The 26512-nt window shown below is 46.3% G+C and overlaps 1 protein-coding gene across 2 annotated transcripts in view; it reads right to left on the reverse strand.

The window, feature by feature from the left end:
* Nucleotides 1-1016: 1016 nt before the first annotated feature.
* The window catches only part of AGPAT1 (1-acylglycerol-3-phosphate O-acyltransferase 1), a 250685-nt gene continuing 225189 nt past the window's right edge, over nt 1017-26512 (reverse strand). For both annotated transcript variants that reach the window (XM_078645850.1, XM_078645851.1), the window contains exons 6-7: nt 18564-18636; nt 1017-6676 (exon numbers count right to left, since the gene is read on the reverse strand). In XM_078645850.1, coding sequence (XP_078501976.1) covers nt 6519-6676; nt 18564-18636 — 231 coding nt within the window. In that variant the 3' untranslated portion in view covers nt 1017-6518. The remainder of the gene's footprint in view (nt 6677-18563; nt 18637-26512) is intronic.

Here is a 26512-nt window from a genome sequence, read left to right on the forward strand (position 1 = left end):
AACTCATCCATCATCTACCTTAGAGTCAACTTGCAAAGGGTGAAATGGCAGCAACTATGGGGAACTAAAGTACACACAGAGACAAAAAGCAGGTAGGTCCCTCAGAGCGACATTGGCAGAGAAACCTAGCAACAGTGTGGCATACTGCACAGATGGCATTACAAAGAGCATAGGGAGATACAATTTCCTGCCTGTCTGCCGTTTTGCAAAAGATTCAGCCTGTGCTCCCCGCCAGAGGAGGAGACTGCACAACCAAAAAGTGGGAAAAGGGACACGTGACCTACAATACTTGCATCCATTGCTCAGACATAGGGCAGATGGGTATGAAAGGAAGCGTTTCCTCCCCTGGGCTCGTCTGACCGCATCTCTTTGCGTATTCTTCTGCATGGCTCTGTCCACCTGTGGCACCTGGCTTCATGCACTATCAACTATCGCCTAAGGCTCTGCACTTAAGCCACACTGGATTACATAATTGCAGTTAAAATCATTCCGATACATAATTGTTAGCATAAGGTCTAAGTGCTTTGCCACTGAACAATTGTCTAACAGTGAGGTGAGAAAATAAAACGAACTACATAAATGCATAAATAATATAAATCTGGAGGATTGTCTGAGATCACAGAGCCGTTATTCCAAGCTGGAACCTCTCCTCCAGACTATTGTTTCCTCTGTAGGCACACATCTCTACCTCTAAGGCTAGCCCTCTCTCCCTTTATCATCACTAGAATCCTTCAACTTGCCAAGGACCACAGCTGGCTATTTCTTGACCTCCAACATGCTGCCATCCCACCTTGCAATTCAGCAACATCTTTTAGAGGAAGAGCAAAAACGCACTGGGCACCGGGTGACAGGAAAAGTAGTGAAGAAAGATAGGGTTGGAGAAAAGCATCTTTGAATGTGCAAAAGAAATTCACATTTGTAACAGATTTCACACAAAGGCATTGCTATTGCGTAAACAAAACGAAAAAAAAATATATATATATATATATATATATATATATATATATATATATATATATATGTTAAAACATTAAAAATGAAACAAAATAGGTGTAAACAAAATCAAACCCAGGGTGTTGATTTTACGATCCTTCTGATCCTCATACATTCAACTGCCTGGAAAAAAAGGACAAAACTGATTTCACTCTTCACAACTGCCCTGGTTTGGCCACGTACGCTAACTCCGACCAGTAACTCTTTAAATGCAATCCCCGCTTTCATCCCAAACGTCAGCATCTCCTGTTGGGAACCCGTAGCAAAAAAAAGAGGAAAAACATAAGCTTCCTCCTGCCAAAAGTGTTTCCTTTCACAGTTCACTTTGGCTGTAAGATCCGTGATGGTACAGACTGTTACAGACTGTCACTCAGCCAACCATTTAATATCTAGTACAAGTGGTAACCCCAATGCAACCTGGCTCTAATACAAGTGCATCCATTTAGAGCTTGCATCAAAGGCGACTGAGTCAGGTGGCCGAAGTGTAACCGACGAATATAAATACCTCAATTCACCATTGAAAAACTAATTAAGACTGAGATGTCAGTTACACATACCAACCAAAAAGGAGGGTCAAATGCCAGAGCTTCCACATGATTAAAAAAAGACACAAAACTTTGGCCTATATTTTCAGTTTGTAAAAAACTGAATTTAGAAAGCGCAACAGAAAGATAAAAAACAATATTTAGCCAAGTTCATGAGTTCAGAAAGCAGGACAATCGTCATGAGTGTATTCAATGAACCGTCAGCAAAATACAGACGGTAAAGAGCATCAATAACCGATTAACCCATTACAGACAGATTCAACAAAAGTTGCTGCCAATGTCAAAATAGAATTCAAGGTAATCAATGATGGGTAAGGGACATGATTGCAGAATGATCAGTCAAAGAGGGGATTGAAGAATTCTAGGATAGCTTGAGGGACAGGATTGGAATGTCAGAGTCAAAGTGGAGGGGTGGAATCCAAGAGATCCAGTAATGCCTTGGGGACATGATAGAGGTGTTGCAGTCAAATATGGTTGAATGTCGTCATTCAATATTAAGAAACCGGAAAGTAGAATTTCAATCAATACTTAACAAAAGTACCGGTCAGATTTTAGAAACAGAGCCCAAGATTTTCAATACAAGGGTTTTAGGATGGCAAGGCTGGGCCAAGCCATCTAAAACAACTTTAGTTCCAACAGGGTTTATTGGTATCAAGAGGTGGGGGCAGAATAACTGGCCAAAGTTGAGAGATAGACAATAAGATTTGGCTAAAATTCAGAAAGGAAAACAAGAAATCAAGGTATAGAGGTGGTAGTCAACACTTCTGTAAGTTTGAGACACATGAAACAAGGGTTTTGGCCAAACCTTAGCAAAGGACTACAAGAGCTCTGAACAAGACTCAGCAAAAGAATTCAGAAGCTTCACTGAAGGCTGGAATGAGATAAAAGTGGTTTGTCCAAGGTGAAGAAATGCAATACCAGAGCTTCAATCAAAACAGCGCTGAGATACTCGTGTTTCATCCGAAACTGAGATATCGAATGCTAGATTAAGTTTCAGGGTCAGGCTGTAAAAATGGATGTAGGAACATCGAAGAGCTTGGATTTGGATATTGGATAAGAGTTATATAAAGGAACCAAATTCTAACAAAAGCAGCTACTAAAAGTCCACGCTTTTGTAAGGTAGGCATCTTCCAAAGTGTTTGAGCTGAAACTATTTCTTGTCAAACCCTCCCATAAACTCTAGATGGATCTTTAGGATCTACAGCTAACACATCTACCCCACAAACAATCAAAACAAAAAAAGACTGCACCAAGGATTCATTCTTTGATGCAACAGCTTCCCCCAGGTATAAAAATACTACTTCAGCAGTTTTCATTAGGCTATTTAAAACTAGTACAACGAAGTGTACTAAGCTCCATGCTCTAATGGGAGAGTGGTGTACAAGTGCTCAAACTGCAGTACAACAGCTTTAGTATAGGCAGCTCATGCTTAAATCCACGTCTACTTGGAGTACACGGTCTCCTACAAAAGGTTCCGTTTACACTTTCTTGTCTAGTATGAGCTTCTGTCTAAGTGCCATTGTCTCACGTAAGTGCATGCATGTTTCTATTCATATCTCATAGTTCAAATCAAGAACCTCTAGCCAAGTTGTGTGGCTAGTCTTCTGTCCAAGTTTTGCAATTAATTATGAAAATAGCTGTCCAAGCTTCATAGTCTAAATGGTTCACACCCACCAGAGCTTCCGTTCATGCTTCTTTCTCTTTTGGTCAAACGCTGCCTAAAGCCTAATTTTACAAGACAGCAGCATTAGCATTGGCATCACATTTTGATTAGAGAATTTGTTTACCCTTCATTTTTTAGTACTAGAGCTGTAGTTAAAAAATAATGAACGAGTCTCTGTCGAAGCTTCATGCCTAGTTCTATGATCCAGAACACTAAAACCAGAACTCTGTCAATGGTCAAAATGTAGGTTTTTTCCTTCATGGTTTAGTAAAAAACCTTTCCTACCCAAAATGCAAGGTCTAGAATAAAGGCTTCTTGTCAAACTTCTGTTCATACGCCAGTGCCTGGTCTTTATCTAATAAGTCTATTAGAAGGGCTTCAGACAAGCAACATATTCTAGAATAAAGGATTCTTTACAAGCTTCACAGTGTAGTGCAAGTGCTTTGACATAGTCCAGTGCACACACTGCTATCCAAGTTCCAATGTCTAGCATAGCCACTTCAGCCCAAAGTTTACTGTCTAGAACAAGAGATTTTGCATAATATTACGGTCTATTACAAGCCCGGCTTTCTAATCTTCATGTGGTTTTACAAGTTCTTTTTCAAAGCTACATAGTAAAAACAAAAACAAAAAAAAAGAAAAAGAAAAAAAAGCTTAAGGACAGGTTCAAAGTCCCAGCATCACAGATTAATGCAAACGCGAGTCCAAATGCCTTGTCCTATACCAGTATCTATTGCCCAAGCTTCATGGCTACTACCCAAGAAACGTTCAAGCTTCATGGTGTGGTACAAGTGCACCACCCCAACCTTTAGTCTCTAGCAGAAGACCTGCCAACTACTCGATCTACAAACCAGGAATTCCAACCAAAGACCTGCCCAATACCCTTTACCTAAAGAATCTTGGTCAAACTGAGTCTATGTGCGACCAGGGCACATTCGTCTACCTTTCTTGCACAACAGAGGACAAAAAATCCAGTTCCTGTACACCTACTGAATGCATATAACTCCAAGGAGGTACAGACATTTTTCTTAACTTGGTCAATATTGCATGGAGTGCTCGCGGAGCCCCATCACACAAGTATTGGGCATGGTAAAGGCCCATATCAGAGATAAGCTGTCCAACATACTCTATCAATTCTCAAAACTTTTGGCCAAATCCTACTGTACCAGTGCTTGACAGTACAGTGCTAAAACACCAGTGCTGTGAACCTTTTCGGAGGTTACAAGAGAGGAAGAACTCTAAGAAATAAAAGCCAGTATACAACAGAGTGGGATGTAGAATGTGCTGGAGAAGATCAAGGTTAGAATTTGGTATGTCACAAAATTGAATGTCTCTTCATTTTACGGGTTAATTCCTATGAAGAATTTGGGGCAAGAGGGGAAAATCACTTTCTGTTAAGACCGCATGAAATCGCAGGCTAAAATCCTGGCAAACCGCCCGATGTCAGCTCATTCAGTGTGCCCATGTAGCTTTCCAGCTGCTCACCACTGAACCAACTCAACCAGCAGGCAATCCCGACAAGAAAAAACAAAGAAACAATCAAGACTTCCTTTAACACTCTCCCTCATTGAAAAAGTAAGTATTAATGACAGGACTAACTGTTCTTCAGCATTAATCAAATCACAGATGCTTCTCAAGAAATAAGCAGGAAGGTGGGTCCACAAACATGCTCTTTACATGAGGCAAGATCAGGAAGACTGTTTGCTTAGATTTCACCTACACTGAACTCAACTGCCTGTTTTATTAACAGCAAAGCAACAACTCTGTCTAGAAGCTTTTGTTGCACTATGAGTATGTGGATGCAACAACCCTACCCCATGCAGTCCTCTTCTAGGAAGTGGTGGGGGGGGGGGGGCCATCAGCTTGTGACTTGCATGGTGATGTGAACATTTTGGTCAGAAAAAAGGGGTGCTTCCATAATTCTGTTGCACCACTACCCTGCCCGGTACTGATCAACCAAGAGGCCAATCTACCTCTAAATTATAGGCCACTTGAAGACTGCTTCGAATGAGAAGGGGCCGCACCCAGGTAGAATGGCACTGAACAAATTTGGAGCATCGGCCTAAAAGGCCAAATTGACCTCTGACGAGACGAGGTCAGGTGAAGACACAGGCATTAACCTTTAGGGCCTGTATAGAAGAGACAACCCCTTGAAGCATTGGTCATAAAGACATCGCAGAAGGGTAATCAACATCCCTTGAACTCTTCTCCATCGACTAGAACATAATTTGCCAGGCACATTAATTCACACCAAGGGCATGAGTGAAAACAAATCACCTAACACTGCAAAAACACCCTGGATTAAAGTAAACATATTCAACCCTTCCTAAAGGTTGCCTTCATTGATTCTTATCACATATCCTACAATTGTTTGTTGAATTTAAAGTGAACAGCTCTTGCTGGCATGGATGACAGGGCTCCCGCTCCCCTGCACACATACAATGAGCGATTCTTAACACCTGGGAGCTAGTACACACAATTCTCAAACTGTTGCACAGCAAACAGCTACTGAATGGTGTACCAAAAATACAAAAATAAAATAAAAAGATTGGATTCCATTGCTGCCACATGTAGGACAGGTTTAGGGATTGGGAGTGTTTGGCAAAAAAAATCTGAACTAGTTCTTATATAGCAAGAGGCAAACCCACCATCCACTGGCAGAGAAAACCAAAATGGAAATGTAGATATATTTTCAAGTGAAAAGGCAGCAACTTCTCTTTGTCCCGTCTCCTCTTCAGAGAAACAAACCTGAGCCACAAATAAAAAAAACACAGAGTAGCAATAGAGCACACAAAGGAAAAGAACGCCTCTTCACAATAAATAAATAAGGTAACAGACACAGCACAAGGAAGCAAAAGAAGGGGATTGTTATGAACAGGGGTTTGAGGGTGAATGCCTCTTGCTTTTGTGTGTCCACCCTCACCGCTCCCCGCTGAGGTACAAATGGATCATGCCATGCGGCTCAGTCTGAGTTAATGCTCTTAGGATGGGCCGTTCCAAGTGAGTGAGCTGCAAAGGAAGGGGCGTCGCTAGATTTCTTTTTTACTCGTAGCTGGAATGGACTCTGTTCCCATTTTAACTTCTTGATCATGGGAGGGGTGAGGTCCTCCCTAAAAACCCAGCTCACATTGTTCGGTTGTGTGTTCATAATAAGCCACTGACAAGTGTTTATCTCTCATACGTAGGTTGACCTTCTTCAGGCCCTATTTTGTAAGTGCGATTTGGCCCCATTGATCACTGCCCCTGCTGCCTCCAGCCCCTCGCGGTAGCCCCACCGCCTCCAGCCACTTGGGCATCCTTAGTTGCCTTCTTGAAATTCACTGGCCACCACCAGGGTCCTTGTCTCTGGCTTCACCAGACATCTCGAGGAAAGCAGACAGCATGGTCCTCCGCACGCTCTCGGTCAGCTCCGGAACATCGTCCGAGGTCAGGCCCCTGGTCTCTATCCGGGGAAGGATCCGCACCATGCACTTCCCTGAGAATCAGAAAAGAGAAGAGAAGCAAGGGGGCAAATAGGAGGTATGGGCAGGGACAGATCAAGTAAATTGAAGAAAACAAAAGGGGGGGATGCAAAGAAGAAAGGGGCAAAGAGGTGTAATGCATGCAGCATGTAGGAGATGGAAAGAAGTGGAAGGGGGCAAAGGAAACAAAAGGAGAAAAACAAGCAGAAAACAGGAATGAGCAAAGACAAGAGAAGCAGAAGAGGAAAGAGGAGATGAGGTGGGGAAGTGACAGGAAGAAGACACAGCAAGAGTAAATGTAGAAGAGAAGGGCAAGGATTGTTTAGGAGCAGAAAGAGAAACAGGAGTGTATGAAGAAAACAGAAGTGGGAAACAAGTTTAAATGGGTAAAATAAGAAGAGGAAGATAGAAGGATCAGAAAAGTGGAAAAATGGAAAAGAGAAACATCAGAAACATAAAACCGCTCGAATAATAAACATGAAAATAAAGCAGTGGTGACAGAAACATAAGAAAAGGGGTACCAGTTCAGGATGGCAAAAAAAAGGGAACCCAGTCGTAACATGCAGGAATAGAAAAGGGAAGGGAAGAAGGTCATGCAGGCGATGACAAACAGCAAGATGGAAAATCAAAGCCCAAATAAAGATTGAAAAGATGAGCGAGACCATGACAAAGGCAAAATGGAAGCAAAACATTAGAACAAAAGAAAGCGACAAATGTTTGCACAAGAGAAAATATAATGCACGTAAAAATTAAAAGTGGGAAAGTGTAATACGATTAAAAAAAAGAAGGCAAGGCAATAAGACAGAAAAAGAACAAGTCTGATTGAAATTCATTAAACTGGTACTACTATGCCACCTTTTTTTAAAGTGATGACTACAACTTCCCTGAACCGAAATGTCAAGTGGGAAGAACTTTAAAAAAATGAATTGATCAGTGAAAAAGAACACAAAATAGTCTGCTCACAAGACATATATATATTTTTTTAAAAGAACAGTGCATGCAAAAGAAGGGAAAATAAAATGCAAATAACAAAGATGAAACATGATCGATTAAAAAGAAATCAAGCGAACCAAAGTACCATATTACATTACAAAGAAAGAACACCGCGAAAATGCAAATACCAAAAGGTATACACTCCAAAAAATCCAAAATGAAAATAAAAGTGTAAATTGTAGAATGGTTTTGCTATTGGTTATATTTTTTAATTTGGTTTTTTCTGGTATACATTTTTGAAACTTCCTGAAGAGTGTATGATTATCGTGAGAGAGGCATGCAAATCTACTATTTATTCTTGTTACAGAGTTACATTGAAGAGATACAAAGTAGCTTCTAAGAAGATCTATGCTACATAGGAAATGGTGTTAGCAGTGATGCCATCAGTGATCATCAAGCTCATTTGAGATGTCAGTGATATGATCATTCTAGTAATTTAACATCTCCTGAGTGGTGCAATGTATGAAAAGCAAAGCGGTCAAGATACAGTGTGTACTTGCTGCTGGAGACAACTATAAATGTTCTGATTCCATGCAGAAACTTGGAGACCTTGAAGCCTAGCTTGGGGATACTCCGAATGGAGTCACCAAGCACTCTACAATAACATAATAGCCACCCTTGAATCTCTACAAATGGAGGTGTAGTGTGTGGTGACTGAGGCAAGACTCTGCCCTGGTGCAGAGACAGAGGTCCTCCTGAATTGGTAAACTGAACATCCTGTGGGTACCACAACCTCCAGCCTCAGACTGGGGTGATGGAGAGGACTTGTGACCAGTATGTACAGATCTTCCTCAGAACCTGAGGCAGGAGAGGTAGCAGTGGAAGTGCTTACAAGAGTCCGTCCCATTGCAGCTGTAATGAGTCTCCTAACAAATGCATTGGTGGAATCTTCAACATGCATAATAATGGACCACCACATTAGACGGTGGGAAATAGATATAGCCAGAATGAATCTCGCTAGCATGAGAGACTCTTTGCTACCTCTGGATGGAGATGCCACTTCTGGTCCACCGAATGACGTTTGCTCACTTTGCTTTGTTACTAGGATGAAGTCCTGCTGGTCCATTCACCTCCAGAGATGTGGGGCTCCCTGGCAAAGGCTCCAGGGCTTCACTCCTTTCTAATTGATGCAAATCCACATAGTGGTCATGTGGGGACTTGCGGCAGCCTCCCTTTGATAGATGGCAGGAAGTCTTTCTGGCCTGATAGATAACCTGCCTGAAGCTCTAAAAGGACGACCTTGAGCTGGGACTTGATCACAGACCAAAGGCCTTTCATCTCTACCCCTCCCCCAAACCACACAGTGGCGCATCGGTCACAACTGTGAACACCGGCTGAGGAAAGGAGAGTGGCCTGTCGCAGTTCAGGGTGGATTTGCGGTCCATGAGAGGTCTCCAGAGAGATGTGGATGCAGTCGGAGAGGCAACCCTGATGTTAGGCCTAATGAATCTGAGGTTCCATTGCAGGGCCCACATGTCATCTAGCATTTGGGACAAGGATGAGGTATGTACAAGATCAGAAGTTCAATCAGCAGCATAGCAGTCCTGACCAAGATCCATGATCACATCATATCGGTTGGTTGATAGCTTTATTTCGATATGCAGGTATCATAAAAGCATTACAAAATATATAAAAACAGCACATCATATCATATCCATGACCCAGGACCTAGGACTCAGTCTACCTTGAGCAGCTAGTTGTCGAGACATAGGAACATGTATCCCTGATATTCTAGGGTGGGCAGCTACCTCCATCATCACTTCTTTCAATACCTGAGGGGTAGAGGGAAGGCTAAAGGGGTGCAAGGCCAATTTGAAGCGCTTCCAATCCCACTTCGAACTAAAGATAATGCCTACGGGCTATAAGGAAATATGCATCCTGCAAGTCAATGGAGACCATTCAATCTTCTGGGTCCAGAGCTGAAAAGATCTGAGCCAAGGTGAGCATACCGAACTTAGAAAGACATTTATCAGGAACAGGATTAACCTAGCCTGGACGAGGAAATAGCACAAAAAAACACCCTCCTCCAGTCTAGCACTGCTCACTGATACCTAGGAACAACAGATGGACTTCCTGTATCAGGTTTGTCGAGTGCTTCTCTGAAAGTCACACTGGTGCAGGAGGAAGATAGGGTGGATGAACAAAGGCAGGACGTAGCCCCACTAAACAATTTTTAAAACCCACCTGTCTAACATAATGGATCTCCAGGCCAGGGAGCAGATTCAATATTCTTCCTCATACAGGCCAGGCATAGGCCTAGGAGGACAAACCACAGCAGTTTGTCAGATGCTGCAACACAGGAGGAATAACTAAGAATTGCATCTCCTGTTGGTGCAAATAATTTCACCTGTTGCCATGTCTTTGCACATGAAATGGCTGAGTGTCCATTACTATAGCACAGGTTTGGAAGGCTGATGTTGACTATAAGCTTGCACTTTGCAGTAGCACCTAAAAATTCCTCTACTAATGTGAAAAATTGCCTGACTGGCGATAACAATAACCAATAACAAGCTGTGATGTGACGGTCTTGAAAACATTCTAGCACCTAATCAGGCTTCTTACAAAATAGTCTGAACCCATCAAAGTGCATGCCCATAAGGACTCTTGCAGATCCCCTTTAAACCCTACTGTCCTCATCCAGGCATGCTGTCTGAGCACAACAATGGTGCCAATAGCTTTATCTATAGAACCAGAGTCCAGGTCAACAGGGAGTACATACTTTGCAGCATCCTGACCATCATCTATTATTTGGGCAAAAGAGGCTATGAGATCCTCTGGGGCAGCTGGTAAGAAATCGTAGACAATATCCCATAATGCATGGGTGTACATTCCCAGGAAACAAACTGCATCAATGAATATGAGGACTCAAAATGTCAAAGAAAACCTTCGCTTTCCAAAGGCATTAATACATTCAGATTCTCCATCTGGATTTCCGGGGTGTGATGTTTGGTTAGTAAGTCTGAGTCACCAAATGCAGTTCTAAGTCACCAAGCCACAGGTTGACTAATCGAGCGGCAGGAGTATGGTTTGGACCAAGTCAACATCAGATGACGCTGGTCTAGGTTGAAGAATTGTTATGGTAGCCAACTGACAGTCTAGAAAAATAGTGCACGCTGAACCACCACTGTAAATCAGGCATTTTCTTGAGTTGGCGGTCCAAGTGGCGAATGTAGCTCAGTTTCAAGAGTTGTCTAGCCCACTGGCATTATGGAAATCTAAAAATACAAAGCATCTTCAGTATAAGGAGGGGGAAGTAAGTAATCCCCTTCGCCCCATTTATCAGTTTCCAGGGAGACATGAGGTGCATTCAGCAAGCCTCTGATAGTACTGGAGTCATGGTGAAGGCCTTGGGTTAGAATTTAGTTGCAGAACAACTGGTCGCATCTTTGTGATCTGATGGTGCAACATGGGCCTGGAATGGATCAACATCAGTTTGGGTCCCACCACAACCGGGCCTTGCATCAGCAGCTTGGCGTCAACACTAGTGTGGAAGGAACTGGAATCGACTTCCACGTCTGTGTTGTAGTAGGGGCCAGAGTTGGTGAAGGACCAGCAGCAGGTCCTGAAGTGGCAGACCCACGCGCATAAGTCCGAATGGCGACACGTACAGCACCCTAGGTATCAAGGAACACTAAAGGGACCCTGACTCACACTAAAGGTGGCCTCTTGGAACGCCGCCATGTTCTGTGGGGTTGAAGATGTCCCTGGAAATTCAGGGAAAATTGAGACCAATTGCTAAAAGGGTTTGAAATTGGTGAGAGCGAAGGAATGTGATTGACGCCGTTGTGCCTTCCTGCTAGAGTTGGAGCAGCAGGATGGGGTAGAGTTCAGCTTGGTTTTCCTGCCGATAAGTTTACACTTCGACCAGGAAGTGGAATTTGTGCGGAAATACAGGAATAGGCTTCGATCTTTCCTTTCTGGGCCTTGCAACTTTGTTCGGGGTGCTGCCACATTTCCTTCATATACTGCAAAATACCCCTTACACTCAAAATTAGGACTACAGCCAGGTAAATGCCTTTGAGCTTCAAATGCTCCCTCCTATGGTCAAAGACAGCTATGCACCTCCTGCATTGCAATAAGGTGCATATTGGCTTAATTCTCAGAACTAAAAGTGGCCACAACTAAAAGTGGAGGCCAGAGCCCAAGCACAACAAACACCCTGTGAGGGTCTGTGACAGACTTCAACTTCCGGTAAATTTGACACACTCTGAATCTTTACATTGAAAGGCCCTCAAGTTGGGAGCGCAGCTCGGGATCCGAGTGAACAGGCACAGAAAGAATTGTTCCGACGTCAAGGTGCAGAGGTAGGGTATCTATCTGGCTCCACTCCATCACTTCTGGGGCAGTATGGGGTAATCACAGAGCTGACCAAAGCCACACACCACGCACAGGAGTACTGCTATTAAAATCTCCTGCTGCAATTTGTTGCGGAGGGATTTTAAGGTGAGAAATCGGAGATTAGAAGTATACATCAGCAATTCTTTATTTGGGGCTTCCGGAATTACTTTTTAAATCCCATTCAGAATTAAATAATGTTGTGCTTTAGGTAACCAGTAATTAGAAAGATATGAACAGGTCTCAGGCCTGCAGATGGATGCAATGGCTTCCCGTTAAGCAAAGAGTGATATTTAAGAATTTGAAGAAAGTTTATTACAGCATAGAAAAATTTCTTGTGCACCACTTCAATCAATGCAAGCCATCAAGGGTCACAAACTCAACCATTAAGTTATATTTTACTATTCCCCAAATTAGGAAAATCCGGGGAGGGAGGGAGGTCAGGTTCCTGACCTGGCCCTAAGTTGTTGCACAATCATCCTAAAGGAATCAAACCCATCATGCTTCATTCTTCCCTTGGGAAAGCAATGAAACCACTACTTTTCTGTTAAGCAAGCCATTCGCGTTACCATTGGAATACCCTTGATGTTATTTATGCAATGCCAAGATGCCTTTGTTGGTGAACATGTGCTTTACAGGGTCTTCCATTTCATGTCCACAGGAAGTACTGCCAGTGTAGACTGGCCTGGGCTTCCTGTCAGAGCAGGAGTGGTTACACCAGTTTTGTATGAGGAAGGGGGTATTTATCAGAGGAGGCAGAGGATTCACAGACTTACTGGGTTTGATCATCTTTGAGCCCGGAATCAAAGTAAATTGTAGAGGCTGTAAAGAGGCCTGAACAAGGTCAACCAATGATATGATGGTCAGTGACAACTGCTGCTCTGGAGAGTTTTTGAGGTTGAGCAGGACGGAATTGCTTTGATATCGAAGTCATCCGTGTTGACATCGAATGGTGGTGTTCGACTTCAAATGAGTTCTGGATGTCAACCGATAGGTCCACTGCAACACGGACATTGTATCCTTTGTCAACAGAGTATAGCGAAATATTGTATAAGCGAAGTTCAACAACCTTCTACATCAAGGTCCTCAACATCGAATGGTTGAGGTGCCATGTTTGGAGTTGCAGTTTTGATTTTAATGCGTCCATCACCCTGGAGTCCGTTGTGGAAGAGACAGCTCTGTTCCTGTGGAAGAAGCACCTGTACTGGCTGCTCTTTCGCACTTCAGTGCGTCTCCGTAGCTCTCTGTTGAGCTCATTCTCCACTCTTTCCCTAAGCTGTATACCTTCATGCTCCCTGGGAGTCCTGCACATTTTCTGGCAGAACAGACAATCCTTCACAGTGTGGAACAAACCATGCTGCACATTAGCAGCTTTCTTCCTTCTACAACTGGGGCACTTGACAGACTGTGTAACTCCAGATCTTTGTGGTAAATAGAGGGAAAAGATGGTAAAACTCAACAAAGACTGGATTTGGAAGGTGATTGGTCCCTCATTAAGTAAGAATTAGCTTTTTTAGGGCTCGCCTGCTGATGCGCTTCAGCGCATAGCTGGCGAAGCTCTATAGGGGCTTATCCAGTGTTTATCCACTGGCGATTCCACTGGCGATTCCTTCAAGTGCATGTGCTTTTTAGGTCATTGCGCTTGCGCAAGCCCTAAAAAGCGCGTGCACAATGCCACCAGCCGCCTGCCTGCCTGCCTCGCATTACCACATCAAAGGCAGCCCTCCGAGCGCATTTCTCACCCCCTAATTATTCACGGCCGGCCGGCAGGCACATCAAAGGCTGCTGCTGCCGTGACTCGCATTTCTCCTCCCTCCTCCCCTATCACTGCCCAGGCCGGCCGTACTTTCTCTTTACAAGGGCGCCCATTCCTGAATCACTTGAAATCTCTCCACATTATTTGCATTTTGTTAATTAAAAAAATTAACTTCAACACAGCGTTGCACATTTTTCTCGACTTCGGAAGGATGAGTCCCAATCTCATTTGTACAAAGTGTTGTAATGGGATTATTGGAGAGTTAGAGAAACGTGCTCACAAGTTACATTTTTATGCAAATCATCTGAGTAAATAAACAATAGCATGGTGCCGTTTGCGTCCTTGACTTGATCTGGTTTTTATTTTTATTTTGCTATTATTCTCACAAAGGCTAAGAAGGTCTGCCTACTTTAGTATTAAGTGCTATACGTCGCATAAGCAACAGCTAACCATTCACTCACCCACGCAACGCCACTCACCCATGCAACGCCACTCACCCACGCAACGCCACTCACACACGCAACGCCACTCACACACGCAACGCCACTCACACACGCAACGCCACTCACACACGCAACGCCACTCACACACGCAACGCCACTCACGCAACGCCACACATGCAACGCCACTCACACATGCAACGCCACTCACACATGCAACGCCACTCACACATGCAACGCCACTCACACATGCAACGCCACTCACACATGCAACGCCACTCACACATGCAACGCCACTCACACATGCAACGCCACTCACACATGCAACGCCACTCACACATGCAACGCCACTCAACGCCACTCACCCACGCAACGCCACTCACCCACGCAACGCCACTCAGCCACGCAACGCCACTCACCCACGCAACGCCACTCAGCCACGCAACGCCACTCAGCCACGCAACGCCACTCAGCCACGCAACGCCACTCAGCCACGCAACGCCACTCACACACGCAACGCCACTCACACACGCAACGCCACACACACACGCAACGCCACACACACACGCAACGCCACACACACACGCAACGCCACACACACACGCAACGCCACACACACACGCAACGCCACACACACACGCAACGCCACTCACACACGCAACGCCACTCACACACGCAACGCCACTCACCCACGCAACGCCACTCACCCACGCAACGCCACTCACCCACGCAACGCCACTCACCCACGCAACGCCACTCACCCACGCAACGCCACTCACCCACGCAACGCCACTCACCCACGCAACGCCACACACACACGCAACGCCACACACACACGCAACGCCACACACACACGCAACGCCACACACACACGCAACGCCACACACACACGCAACGCCACACACACACGCAACGCCACACACACACGCAACGCCACTCACACACGCAACGCCACTCACACACGCAACGCCACTCACACACGCAACGCCACTCACCCACGCAACGCCACTCACACACGCAACGCCACTCACCCACGCAACGCCACTCACCCACGCAACGCCACTCACCCACGCAACGCCACTCACCCACGCAACGCCACTCACCCACGCAACGCCACACACACACGCAACGCCACACACACACGCAACGCCACACACACACGCAACGCCACACACACACGCAACGCCACACACCCACGCAACGCCACACACCCACGCAACGCCACTCACCCACGCAACGCCACTCACCCACGCAACGCCACTCACCCACGCAACGCCACTCAGCCACGCAACGCCACTCAGCCACGCAACGCCACTCAGCCACGCAACGCCGCTCAGCCACGCAACGCCACTCAGCCACGCAACGCCGCTCAGCCACGCAACGCCGCTCATCCACGCAACGCCGCTCACCCACGCAACGCCACTCACCCACGCAACGCCACTCAGCCACGCAACGCCACTCAGCCACGCAACGCCACTCACACACGCAACGCCACTCACACACGCAACGCCACACACACACGCAACGCCACACACACACGCAACGCCACACACACACGCAACGCCACACACACACGCAACGCCACACACACACGCAACGCCACACACACACGCAACGCCACTCACCCACGCAACGCCACTCACACACGCAACGCCACTCACACACGCAACGCCACTCACACACGCAACGCCACTCACACACGCAACGCCACTCACCCACGCAACGCCACTCACCCACGCAACGCCACTCACCCACGCAACGCCACTCACCCACGCAACGCCACTCACCCACGCAACGCCACTCACCCACGCAACGCCACTCACCCACGCAACGCCACACACCCACGCAACGCCACACACACACGCAACGCCACACACACACGCAACGCCACACACACACGCAACGCCACACACACACGCAACGCCACACACACACGCAACGCCACACACACACGCAACGCCACTCACACACGCAACGCCACTCACACACGCAACGCCACTCACACACGCAACGCCACTCACCCACGCAACGCCACTCACACACGCAACGCCACTCACCCACGCAACGCCACTCACCCACGCAACGCCACTCACCCACGCAACGCCACTCACCCACGCAACGCCACACACACACGCAACGCCACACACACACGCAACGCCACACACACACGCAACGCCACACACCCACGCAACGCCACACACCCACGCAACGCCACTCACCCACGCAACGCCACTCACCCACGCAACGCCACTCACCCACGCAACGCCACTCAGCCACGCAACGCCACTCAGCCACGCAACGCCACTCAGCCACGCAACGCCGCTCAGCCACGCAACGCCACTCAGCCACGCAACGCCGCTCAGCCACGCAACGCCGCTCATCCACGCAACGCCGCTCACCCACGCAACGCCACTCACCCACGCAACGCCACTCACCCACGCAACGCCACTCACCCACGCAACGCCACTCATCCACGCAACGCCACTCATCCACGCAACGCCACTCATCTATATGCAAAACGAAAAATGTCAAACTCTTCTATTGCGAGACCTATTGCATTTTCAATGCTTGTTTCTTTTAGCTTTTAAGAGCTGCCTATTTGGCTGCATTTCCAGATGCTTTTCTAGAAGGCTCAGAGGAGCAAGGTTACAGCAATTTGGGGTTGTTTAAAGTAACTTAATGTTAACAGGGTATTTATTTATTTCAAACATATTTCATGAGTTCTCAATTTGTAATACACCAATAGTGGGAAAGGAAGTCACTGTTTAATTGTGATAGATACCAGCCGCGGCCCGTGCAGGTAAGAGCCCTAGTCATTGTCCATCTAAATCCCCCCTCGCCCGGCCCCACCGCTCTTACCTGTGCAGGCCGCAGGTGATAGATACATGTAACATTTACACTCAGTCACAATTGTATAAGGGAACCAGTACAGTAGATCAATTTATAACTACCCATTAGGCATAGATACATATAGCAATTCAGTTGATCTTGGAGTCTAGTGGTTTTTAATGTATAAGTTTGTAACTATGTGTCAATAGCTATGCTCCACCTATTTATCCTTTTTAAAGTAATCTCATGGTGTGTCAACAATGCAACCCAGATTTGTTCAAATTTCTTAGGACAACCCGTGGGCGAATTAACCACTGTTTCTGCAGACATACACATGTCCATGGTGGGACTCTAGTCCTCAACCATCAGCGATGTAGGTCTCCCCTTGGCTACTTAATCCCATTTCTCTAATGCGGCTAGACCACACTTCTACAACCGAGGCTGTGTCTAGGGGTGAAGTAGGGGGTATTTTACCTCATTATATATGTTAATTCTTTCCTGGTAAATGCATGTCTATCAATCTTAAAGGAAGTTTACCTTGCAGGGTAAAGGTCCATTCATTTACTATCACCAACCGAGCAGAGTCTGTGTACCTTAATTTTAGGAAATGAGATTGCACCCTCAAAAGTGCTTTTCTGTAGCTTTGGTATTGCTATTCTGGGGCACTATTCTTCCATGGCAGTAACTTTAAAAGTCGTCTAGCCTTTTGAGTTATTTGTCGGGTATAGAATAAGGGGTATTTTGCAAAGCATGGGGGAAACATGGCAGCACTCATGTTGAATAAAGTTTCGTGGCCCAGAAAGGAAAGGGGAAGTCTTTCACCTCAGTTGCACAGAAGGAGAGGGAACATTTTACATGTAAAACTTATCAGGCTCATTCAATATCCAGATCCCTATGTATTTAGAATGCTCTTGTTCACGTCTAAGTGGCATTGTGAGGCCTGGCAGCAGTGTCAACTGGGCATTTATTTTTAAGTAGAAATAAAAAACAAGAAATTCAGCAGGTATGGTCTTAGGCATATAAAAACGCAAGTTTGCTATTTGAATGAGTTGGATATCAAAAATATCTTTGAGACTCAGCGCACAGGCTTGACTATTTTAGCGTTTATGACTGTTGATGAAGATGCCACAATGCAAAACAATTGGTTGTAAAATCAAAGTATTTAAAATAAATTCAAATGAAGCATTCAAACAATGCCAGTGTTTAATCAAAAGGAAGTCGCATAGTAAAGAAGGGTGGTGATGTTGAGTACCAACTCAAGACATCAGGGTCAAGGGTAAATGGAACGCATTAGTGTGCCACTGTGGTTTCCCCCAGTTTTAAGAAGATCTTTAAATCAAATCAGATGCACCTTCAAAAGAATTAATTCAAAGTAAACTAGGACTGAAATATACAATGTAAAAAAATAACTTGAAAGACAAAACAGATAGGGAAGATAGAAAGTAAAGACAGGGAAAGTAGGATGGAAAACAGAAAAACAAAAGGAGAAAAGGGTATAGCTTAGTCTGCAGAAGAGTCAACAGTTGGCCACTACAGAGTAAGACTTACCGGTAGAAAACTTTTTCTCCTTCTTGCTGTAAAAGTCTCGGTACGAAGACATAACTATAGGAATGATGGGAACCTGAAGGAAGAAATAGAACAGTGCATCAGCTTCACGGTGGCTGGCTCAACGACACCATAACACCCGAACAAACCTCATAAGGCTCCAAAAGGTCATAAGGAACCAATGAATTTAGGGAAACCTAGTGCTGACCTGGATTGAAGGACAAAGATGTGCAGCATTCATCTAGAACAGAGCAGATTTCAAAACATCCATTAGGTCTTGGAAAACGAACAAATTGGAAATGTTGGAGCGAAAGGAGGAAACATTCTTTCCTGACAATCCTCCAAACATTAGCTTTGGGTACGTACGATTCTCAGCACATTCTTCCTGACACCTACATTTGTACGCAGCTAAAGACCCACAGATATACAGATGGGTTTCTAAAAACCATGAAAGAAGAAGTAGTAGCCTTCTAACTCCAGACCCATCCAAATTCCCTGATCAACAAAGTTCACTTCGATCTCCAACATGTAATGTATGGCAAAAAGTACCTGATGCCATGTCCATAGGACAAGCTGCTCAACACTTTACACCATTCAGGCAGGCCAGGTGTGTTTTCTACCAGTTTTCCAAATCTCTTAGACTAGGGCTTAGACCTTGGGCCCATAATCGGGTCAGTTAGAGATTTGTTGAATGGGATTAAGGGCTCTGAGGCAGCAGCCCTTGGTATATAGACTCATCATAATGCGGGGACAAATCATCCAAAACTTCATCATTGTAATTTCCGAGTGGTGGCAAACACTGCTATGAATTTGAATAAAAAAACTGATAGAGCCTGAGGATAGCTCTGTGTTACCAGAAGTGTCATGTCTAAATCTGGCTGTATGGGAACCAGGTGTGCCGGAGAAGAATTGGAGGTTGACATTTGGCTTGGACACCAGCAATATCGGGACTGGTGTTGATTAAAAAGGGAGTGGCTCAGGTCTTGGGAGCAGGAACAGAAGAGGGCACCAGAGATGGTGCGGCATCAATGGTGGCTTCCAGGTGCTCAAAAGATGCAGAGAACGATCCGCCAGAGGAACCCCGACTGGAGCCAATGCGGATCCTTGGGGCCCAAAGGCACAGCAAAATGAGCAGCAGGAGTGCCAGAAATACGAAGAATGGTATCATCCTACTTCAATGTTGCCAAAAGCCCAAGGAACTTTGGCACATCAGGATCAACATTGGAAGAGTTTCCTTAATCTGAGCTAGGGACGCAATCAAGGAGCACTTTGATGCCTTCATGACTTCTCTTTAGATAAAAAGTGGCAGGATGGATTGGAGTCCAGCCTTGCCTTCCTATGTTAAATAAGGTTTGGACTTTGATCGTGAAGACGGCAGGTCACAGGATCTGCCTCAAGAGCTGTAACAGGTCCGTGCCTTTGATTCAGAGCAGGACTTATTGTAGTGAGGTACATTAGAGCTCGCACTAAGGCTTGATTTTAGTTTCATGTTTGTAACAATGGGGACCTGGTTGTGGAAGAAAGGGGGGACCACGCCACTGAATCAAGTAACAAGCATTTGCAATGCAATAGGTCTCGCAGCATTAAAGTTTGGGTTATTGGCATGGTATATGACAATGTTTTGCATTACATTTTTAGCAAAGTCTGTATTGGTGTATAAAGATGATATGCAAGATGATAGCGATGGAGTGGATGGATGCAGTGCGGGGATGGATGGAGTGGGGGATGGATGGGGGGATGGATGGGGGGATGGATACATGGATGGAGTGGGGGGATGGATGGATGGATGGAGTGGGGGGATGGATGGATGGATGGAGTGGGGGATGGATGGGGGGATGGATGGGGGGATGGATGGGGGGATGGATACATGGATGGAGTGGGGGGATGGATGGATGGATGGAGTGGGGGGATGGATGGATGGATGGAGTGGGGGATGGATGGATGGATGGAGTGGGGGATGAATGGATGGAGTGGGGGGATGGATGGATGGAGTGGGGGGATGGAGTGGGGGGTGGATGGAGTGGGGGATGGATGGAGTGGGGGATGGATGGAGTGGGGGATGGATGGAGTGGGGGGTGGATGGAGTGGGGGGTGGATGGAGTGGGGGGTGGATGGAGTGGGGGATGGATGGAGTGGGGGATGGATGGAGTGGGGGATGGATGGAGTGGGGGATGGATGGAGTGGGGGATGGATGGAGTGGGGGGATGGATGGAGTGGGGGGATGGATGGAGTGGGGGGATGGATGGAGTGGGGGGATGGAGTGGGGGGATGGAGTGGGGGGATGGAGTGGGGGGATGGATGGATGCATGGATGGATGGAGTGGGGGGATGTATGGATGTATGGATGGATGTATGGATGGAGTGGGATGGATGGAGTGGGGGGATGAATGGATGGAGTGGGGGATGGATGGATGGAGTGGGGGATGGATGGATGGAGTGGGGGATGGATGGATGGAGTGGGGGATGGATGGATGGAGTGGGGGATGGATGGATGGAGTGGGGGATGGATGGATGGAGTGGGGGATGGATGGATGGAGTGGGGGATGGATGGATGGAGTGGGGGATGGATGGATGGAGTGGGGGATGGATGGATGGAGTGGGGGATGGATGGATGGAGTGGGGGATGAATGGATGGAGTGGGGGATGGATGGATGGAGTGGGGGATGGATGGATGGAGTGGGGGGTGGATGGAGTGGGGGATGGATGGAGTGGGGGATGGATGGAGTGGGGGATGGATGGAGTGGGGGATGGATGGAGTGGGGGATGGATGGAGTGGGGGGATGGATGGAGTGGGGGATGGATGGAGTGGGGGGATGGATGGAGTGGGGGGATGGATGGAGTGGGGGGATGGATGGAGTGGGGGGATGGATGGAGTGGGGGGATGGATGGATGCATGGATGGATGGAGTGGGGGGATGGATGGATGGATGGAGTGGGATGGATGGAGTGGGGGGGTTGGATGGAAACACTACAGAAAACATAAGCTCTTGTGAATTAGAAGGCTAAGATTACTATGGTCAGTCAGAGATGCAGGGTGAGGCAGGGCTTTAAGTGGGAATAACCAGGATGCCCTCTGCTCTTTCATGGTGTGTTTACTACTCAAAAATGCATTTTGTTGTCTTCTCAAAACATGATATTTTCTAACCGTAGTCGATCAGATTGGTTTTCTTTATTCTGCACCTGAATTTCCAGCGCCATTGTATATCACCTAACGTCATCTCAAGTTATGTCAGTAAACTGACACCCATCCACAGATTCCTGGCTGCTACTTGCACATCCAGGGCTGGATGAATACAACGTGCATATGTACATACACATTTAAACAACAAAGTCGGGCTTTTGAAGGGGCAGCATTGAATTTTTACAGCGGAAAGGTGTTTTAGGGGGTATCTATCTCAATCCAACAGCTGGTAAATTTTTCCAGTCTAAGCCAATCCTAGGTTCCCCAAACATTTAAATTTCTTAAAATATAGTTAATCAGAACACTCCGCAAACATATGCCCTTAACCAAGATAGGTGAGTATAAAACACTTCAAAAATTACACATCAAAAATGAGTGACAGAGTGAGAAAGCACCTCGCGTTCGCTATACCAAAGGAGCTACTGGCAGGCTCTTACCAGTATGCCCACGTCTATCATCGGTTGCTTTCTCACTGAAAAGACAGTATTTGTGTCCAGTAAAGAGACAAGAGAAATGAAAGACCAGAAATGAATATCTCCAAAGCAGAAGAATCCAGTGAGATATACAGGACAGTATGTCCCAGAATTAAAATTGAGGAGTGGAGGGTGATCCGGCTTTAGCTTTTCCCTCTATATCTCTTTTTTGTGAAGGAGTATGTACATACACAGCCAAAACCGAGGTCATTCTTCTCTACTACTACATGACAATGCTTTCACAAACACAGGGATGTCCTATGTAGGGTTACTGCCTGGAGTGTTATTCTCCTTCTCCTACATAACAGGAGAGTGCTTGTTCTTGAACTTGTTCTGTTGCAACTCAACCACTGCAATTAAATCAATGCTTGTCTACATGTAAAAAATAATAGCAGGTACAAAATACCAACACTCAGAGGACTAGGGCGGCATCTTTTCACAATGGTATTGCCACTGGCTACGGTTGACAGAATTATTCAAATTCACACCACCACCTTTGGTCCCATAACTCAATCCATTGCCAAAGCAGACAAGTAGAGTAGATGCATACTGCAGCTGCCCAAAACAGGATGGCTATCTGCCTGCCACAGTAGAAATATTTCAATTTCCAAGATTACTCAAGTTTGAATCAGATTGACACTGAGGAGCACTAATGACTGTCCTTCTCCCATCTGTGCTGCTGCCTGAGAAAAACAACATACATTATCTAGTTACCTAAGACACTTGTATTGCATTACAATGTCATGTTTATGCCCCTTAAATGGCAAGCTAAAACAGCTAGATAAATTAACAAAATGATCACAGCTGGCTCAAGGGCAAGCACCTTTTTTGTGGAAGCACAAAACTTCTGTCAAATCAAAACAAATCATGTACCCTGGCTCGCAACGTGGGTGGAGTCAAAGCCTTTCTCTGCTGATGTAGTGATGCTGGCATAATTGTTTAGCGACAGCTGCGCTGTCAATCCAGACCATAATACAAATCAGGACTGGGCAGAGTACTCACGTCACGACATGAAACATATTTAGAGCTCTGCTATTGCGGTAGTCGGAGGTAAAGTCCATTGGCCAAGATTTATTGTAGAAGATGTATCTGTGAAACTGTTAAAAAAATGACTGTGTATTGGGATCTTGTGCTCATGTAGAGCGCTCTAATGCCTTCGCATCCACAATGTATGAGAACGCCTAAGGAATGTTTACTATCCCAAATAGCGCATATATGTATACATTGTTGTTTCCATCAGTGTGACACATACACCCCACTGCAATCTCGCAAAATACGGGTCCGCGGGTCATCTTGGGAAAATACTACCATTGACGGGCTCGGGTTACTGAACACGGCAAAAACTAAAGAGAGTGGTTTAATTGATGCAGAGTTTACTTATGTAAATTGCAGCGTCAGCTGACGACCGCCGGTGTTTACCCGCAGCACTCTCCCTCCTTTTAGACCACTCCGGGAGTAAAGGTGGAAGATGCAGCTGAGAACGAGGAAAGGGGGTTCTTCTACCTCCCTTCTTTCGCACTGAGGATCGCTTTTGTTGGCACTTTTTTTGGACACCGGAACGTGTGCACATGGGCTGCAAAGAGCGAGGAACTCGCAGCCTACCATCTATCCCCTTGAGTGGAGTCGCTGCTAGGAGGGGCTCCACTCACAGTTTTCACGCCGACTTTAGCTCATCCTTTGGAGAACTGTGCACCGCCGCTGCCGTTCGACGTCAAACAGGATAATGCGAGGAGAGACCCCTACCACCGAGCAAGGCTCCGGCAACTGTAGGTCTACATGGCTAGCGCCAAGAAACAGTGCTGCGAAGTGCGTAGGATCAACGGTTCGTGATCAGAAACGGCATCGCGTTCCCAGCACAGCCCCTTCATGCCTCCCATTGAGACGCACGTGTAGTGAGATGTACTGTTCACTCGCTCGCGAAAGTGAAAGCTTGCTCGCCATCGCAGAGGAAACTTAAAAGTCACGTGAACTGTTCACGAGGCGCGCGTCGTGATCTGATTTTGCCACTACAGTAGAAGCTCACGCGCGCGACCTCTCCCATTGACAATGATGCGCGCGTGGTCATCTCTTGTCTCCACTCGTTGGGTCGGCTGAGCCGACGACTATAGTTCTCGGCGAGAACGCACTTCTAGCCGAGACCTAATAAAAACCCCTTCTTACCCTCTTCTCTCACTCAGGATGAGTGGACTGACCCAGCGCTAACGCTCTTTTCCAGGGATACAGATAAAGACACTGTTTCTTTAACTGGGGAGAACTGTCCACAAGCCCCACCCTATCCGATGACATCGAAGCAGCCGGGTCCTCAAATCCAGGAAGTGAGCCGAGTACAGTGTGTGAGTCCACCGGAGGAGACGGAGTTGCGGAGGAAGCAGGAAGGAGGCGAGCTGTCCCAGGAGAACACGAGAGAGGTCGGAGGACGCGACGAAGCCAGGAGGCCACCGTTTCCACGCATCGCCCAGCCACGCTCAGGGAGGAAGAGCGTGGCTTACCCAGGTACGGGAGCGTTTCGCGGGTTGGGCGGGTCGAAGGGGACGTCCCCCGAGTTAAGAAGTCGCTCCTAAACTCACGGTTACCCCCCCTCGCGCACATCCCCTCACTTGGCTACAGTTGTTGTGCACCGGTTGTCCTTACACTACCCTCCCTTTTAGTACTGTTGTGAGATAACCACGGTACTCATACAAGGTTTCTTTTTCTTTTCACGCGTCCAAAATCTGACGTTACTACACTGGAGTGCAAAAGGAGAGGACGGACTCCGCCGCGGGAGAGGAAGCCTGCTGAAAGGACTTTTGAGCCCCCCCTAACATACTACCGACCCATTCCATATAGGAAGCGTGTAATTCGCCCAATAAAACAAGTGATAAAAACAAGCCTAGTCTCTGCGCCTTCTACTGACCTGCCACAATGTTTTAGCTTGACATCTTATTCTAATGGTAACTTTTGACATGTGTTACACCAAGGTGATAATGTACTTAGAAGTTACTGTACATGCAGATTCTTTCTTAGTAAGCATTGCTATTGTGTTGTGTGTAGACTCAGTCCAAGGCTAAGCACCTAGAATGGGATGCCCCTGCATTTTGTTGTCCAGCTGGGGACAGCTCTAAGGCTCCACACAAATCATTACACCAGCTCTGCACCTTTGACACAGTGCATTAGGAATGGTGTTTTTATTATATAAACAGCCTCTTTGTTACATTCGGCAGATGAACAAGTCTGCTGGGATTATCCTGAAACGTGGTACACTGACTGATATGCAGCACTGCTGACTGACTTCTATCCTGCCAGGGACGATGACCTGTTCTACACAGACCGGCTTACTAGCACTTCCTACTCAGGTATGGGGGTTAGGCTGTCCTAATGGATCTGAAAGAGGGTACTCCCACTATGCTAGACAGTATAGGTAGTATTAGATAGATGTATAATCACATAGTAACGTTATCAGGGTTGAGCAATTTATCTTTTTCACCATTCTCATAATACTGGTTACAATGCTTTGTTTCATCTACCCAATAACTGAAGCTCATGCTTTCTGTATAAGAATAAGATTGTTTCAATAAATGTTTTAAAAGCTATAATCATATCTTTCTTGTGTAACAACGAAAGGGTAGATCTGTTTCCATGATTTCCTTGGGCAATCAGAATGGTCATGTTCAAGGTTGCTGGTACTCTGGTAGGTTAGGGGTTCAGAGGGGGCACTGTGAGCTAGCTAGGAATTGGGCCAACATATTCTGAAGAGGTATGTGAACCAAGTCGCCCACATTCTGAAGTTCATGTTGTCCAGATATGCAGTCCTACTTAATTTGTAGGAAACGTATTACATTATGAGAGTTCCATGGCTTCTTTCAATGCTCGGCAACGTACAGCTTCACTTTACGGTCTGTGATTGCCTTTGGGTGAATGAGGGTGCATTCATCGCACGATTTGGAGCTGTGCTCTCAGCCCAAACTACAAAGACACCTCATGTGGGAGCATCACCAACATCTGTTTGGCAGTAATGGTATGGTTTAAACCCTTTAGCTTTAGGTGGGGACATAGATCGCTCCCTTGCAAACAAGTTCAATTTTGAAAAATATATCAAACCGACAAAAGAGGGAGGAGAGCTTCAGACCTGCCTTCAAAGGCATGAGAAAAAGTAGTTTACATTGGCGCGTATAGGTGGTACTTATATGAGGCTCCCCTTAGTCACTACCGGGGCGGAATGTAGAGCCGCACAGCACCACCTACCGGCACACAGGAGCACGGCTATAAAATCTTCGGGATCCAGTCTTGCGCTGGGGGAATATTCTAAATGTGAGAAACCTGC

The sequence above is a fragment of the Lissotriton helveticus genome, chromosome 5_1, assembly GCF_964261635.1.
Source record: "Lissotriton helveticus chromosome 5_1, aLisHel1.1, whole genome shotgun sequence".
Lineage (NCBI taxonomy): Eukaryota > Metazoa > Chordata > Amphibia > Caudata > Salamandridae > Lissotriton > Lissotriton helveticus.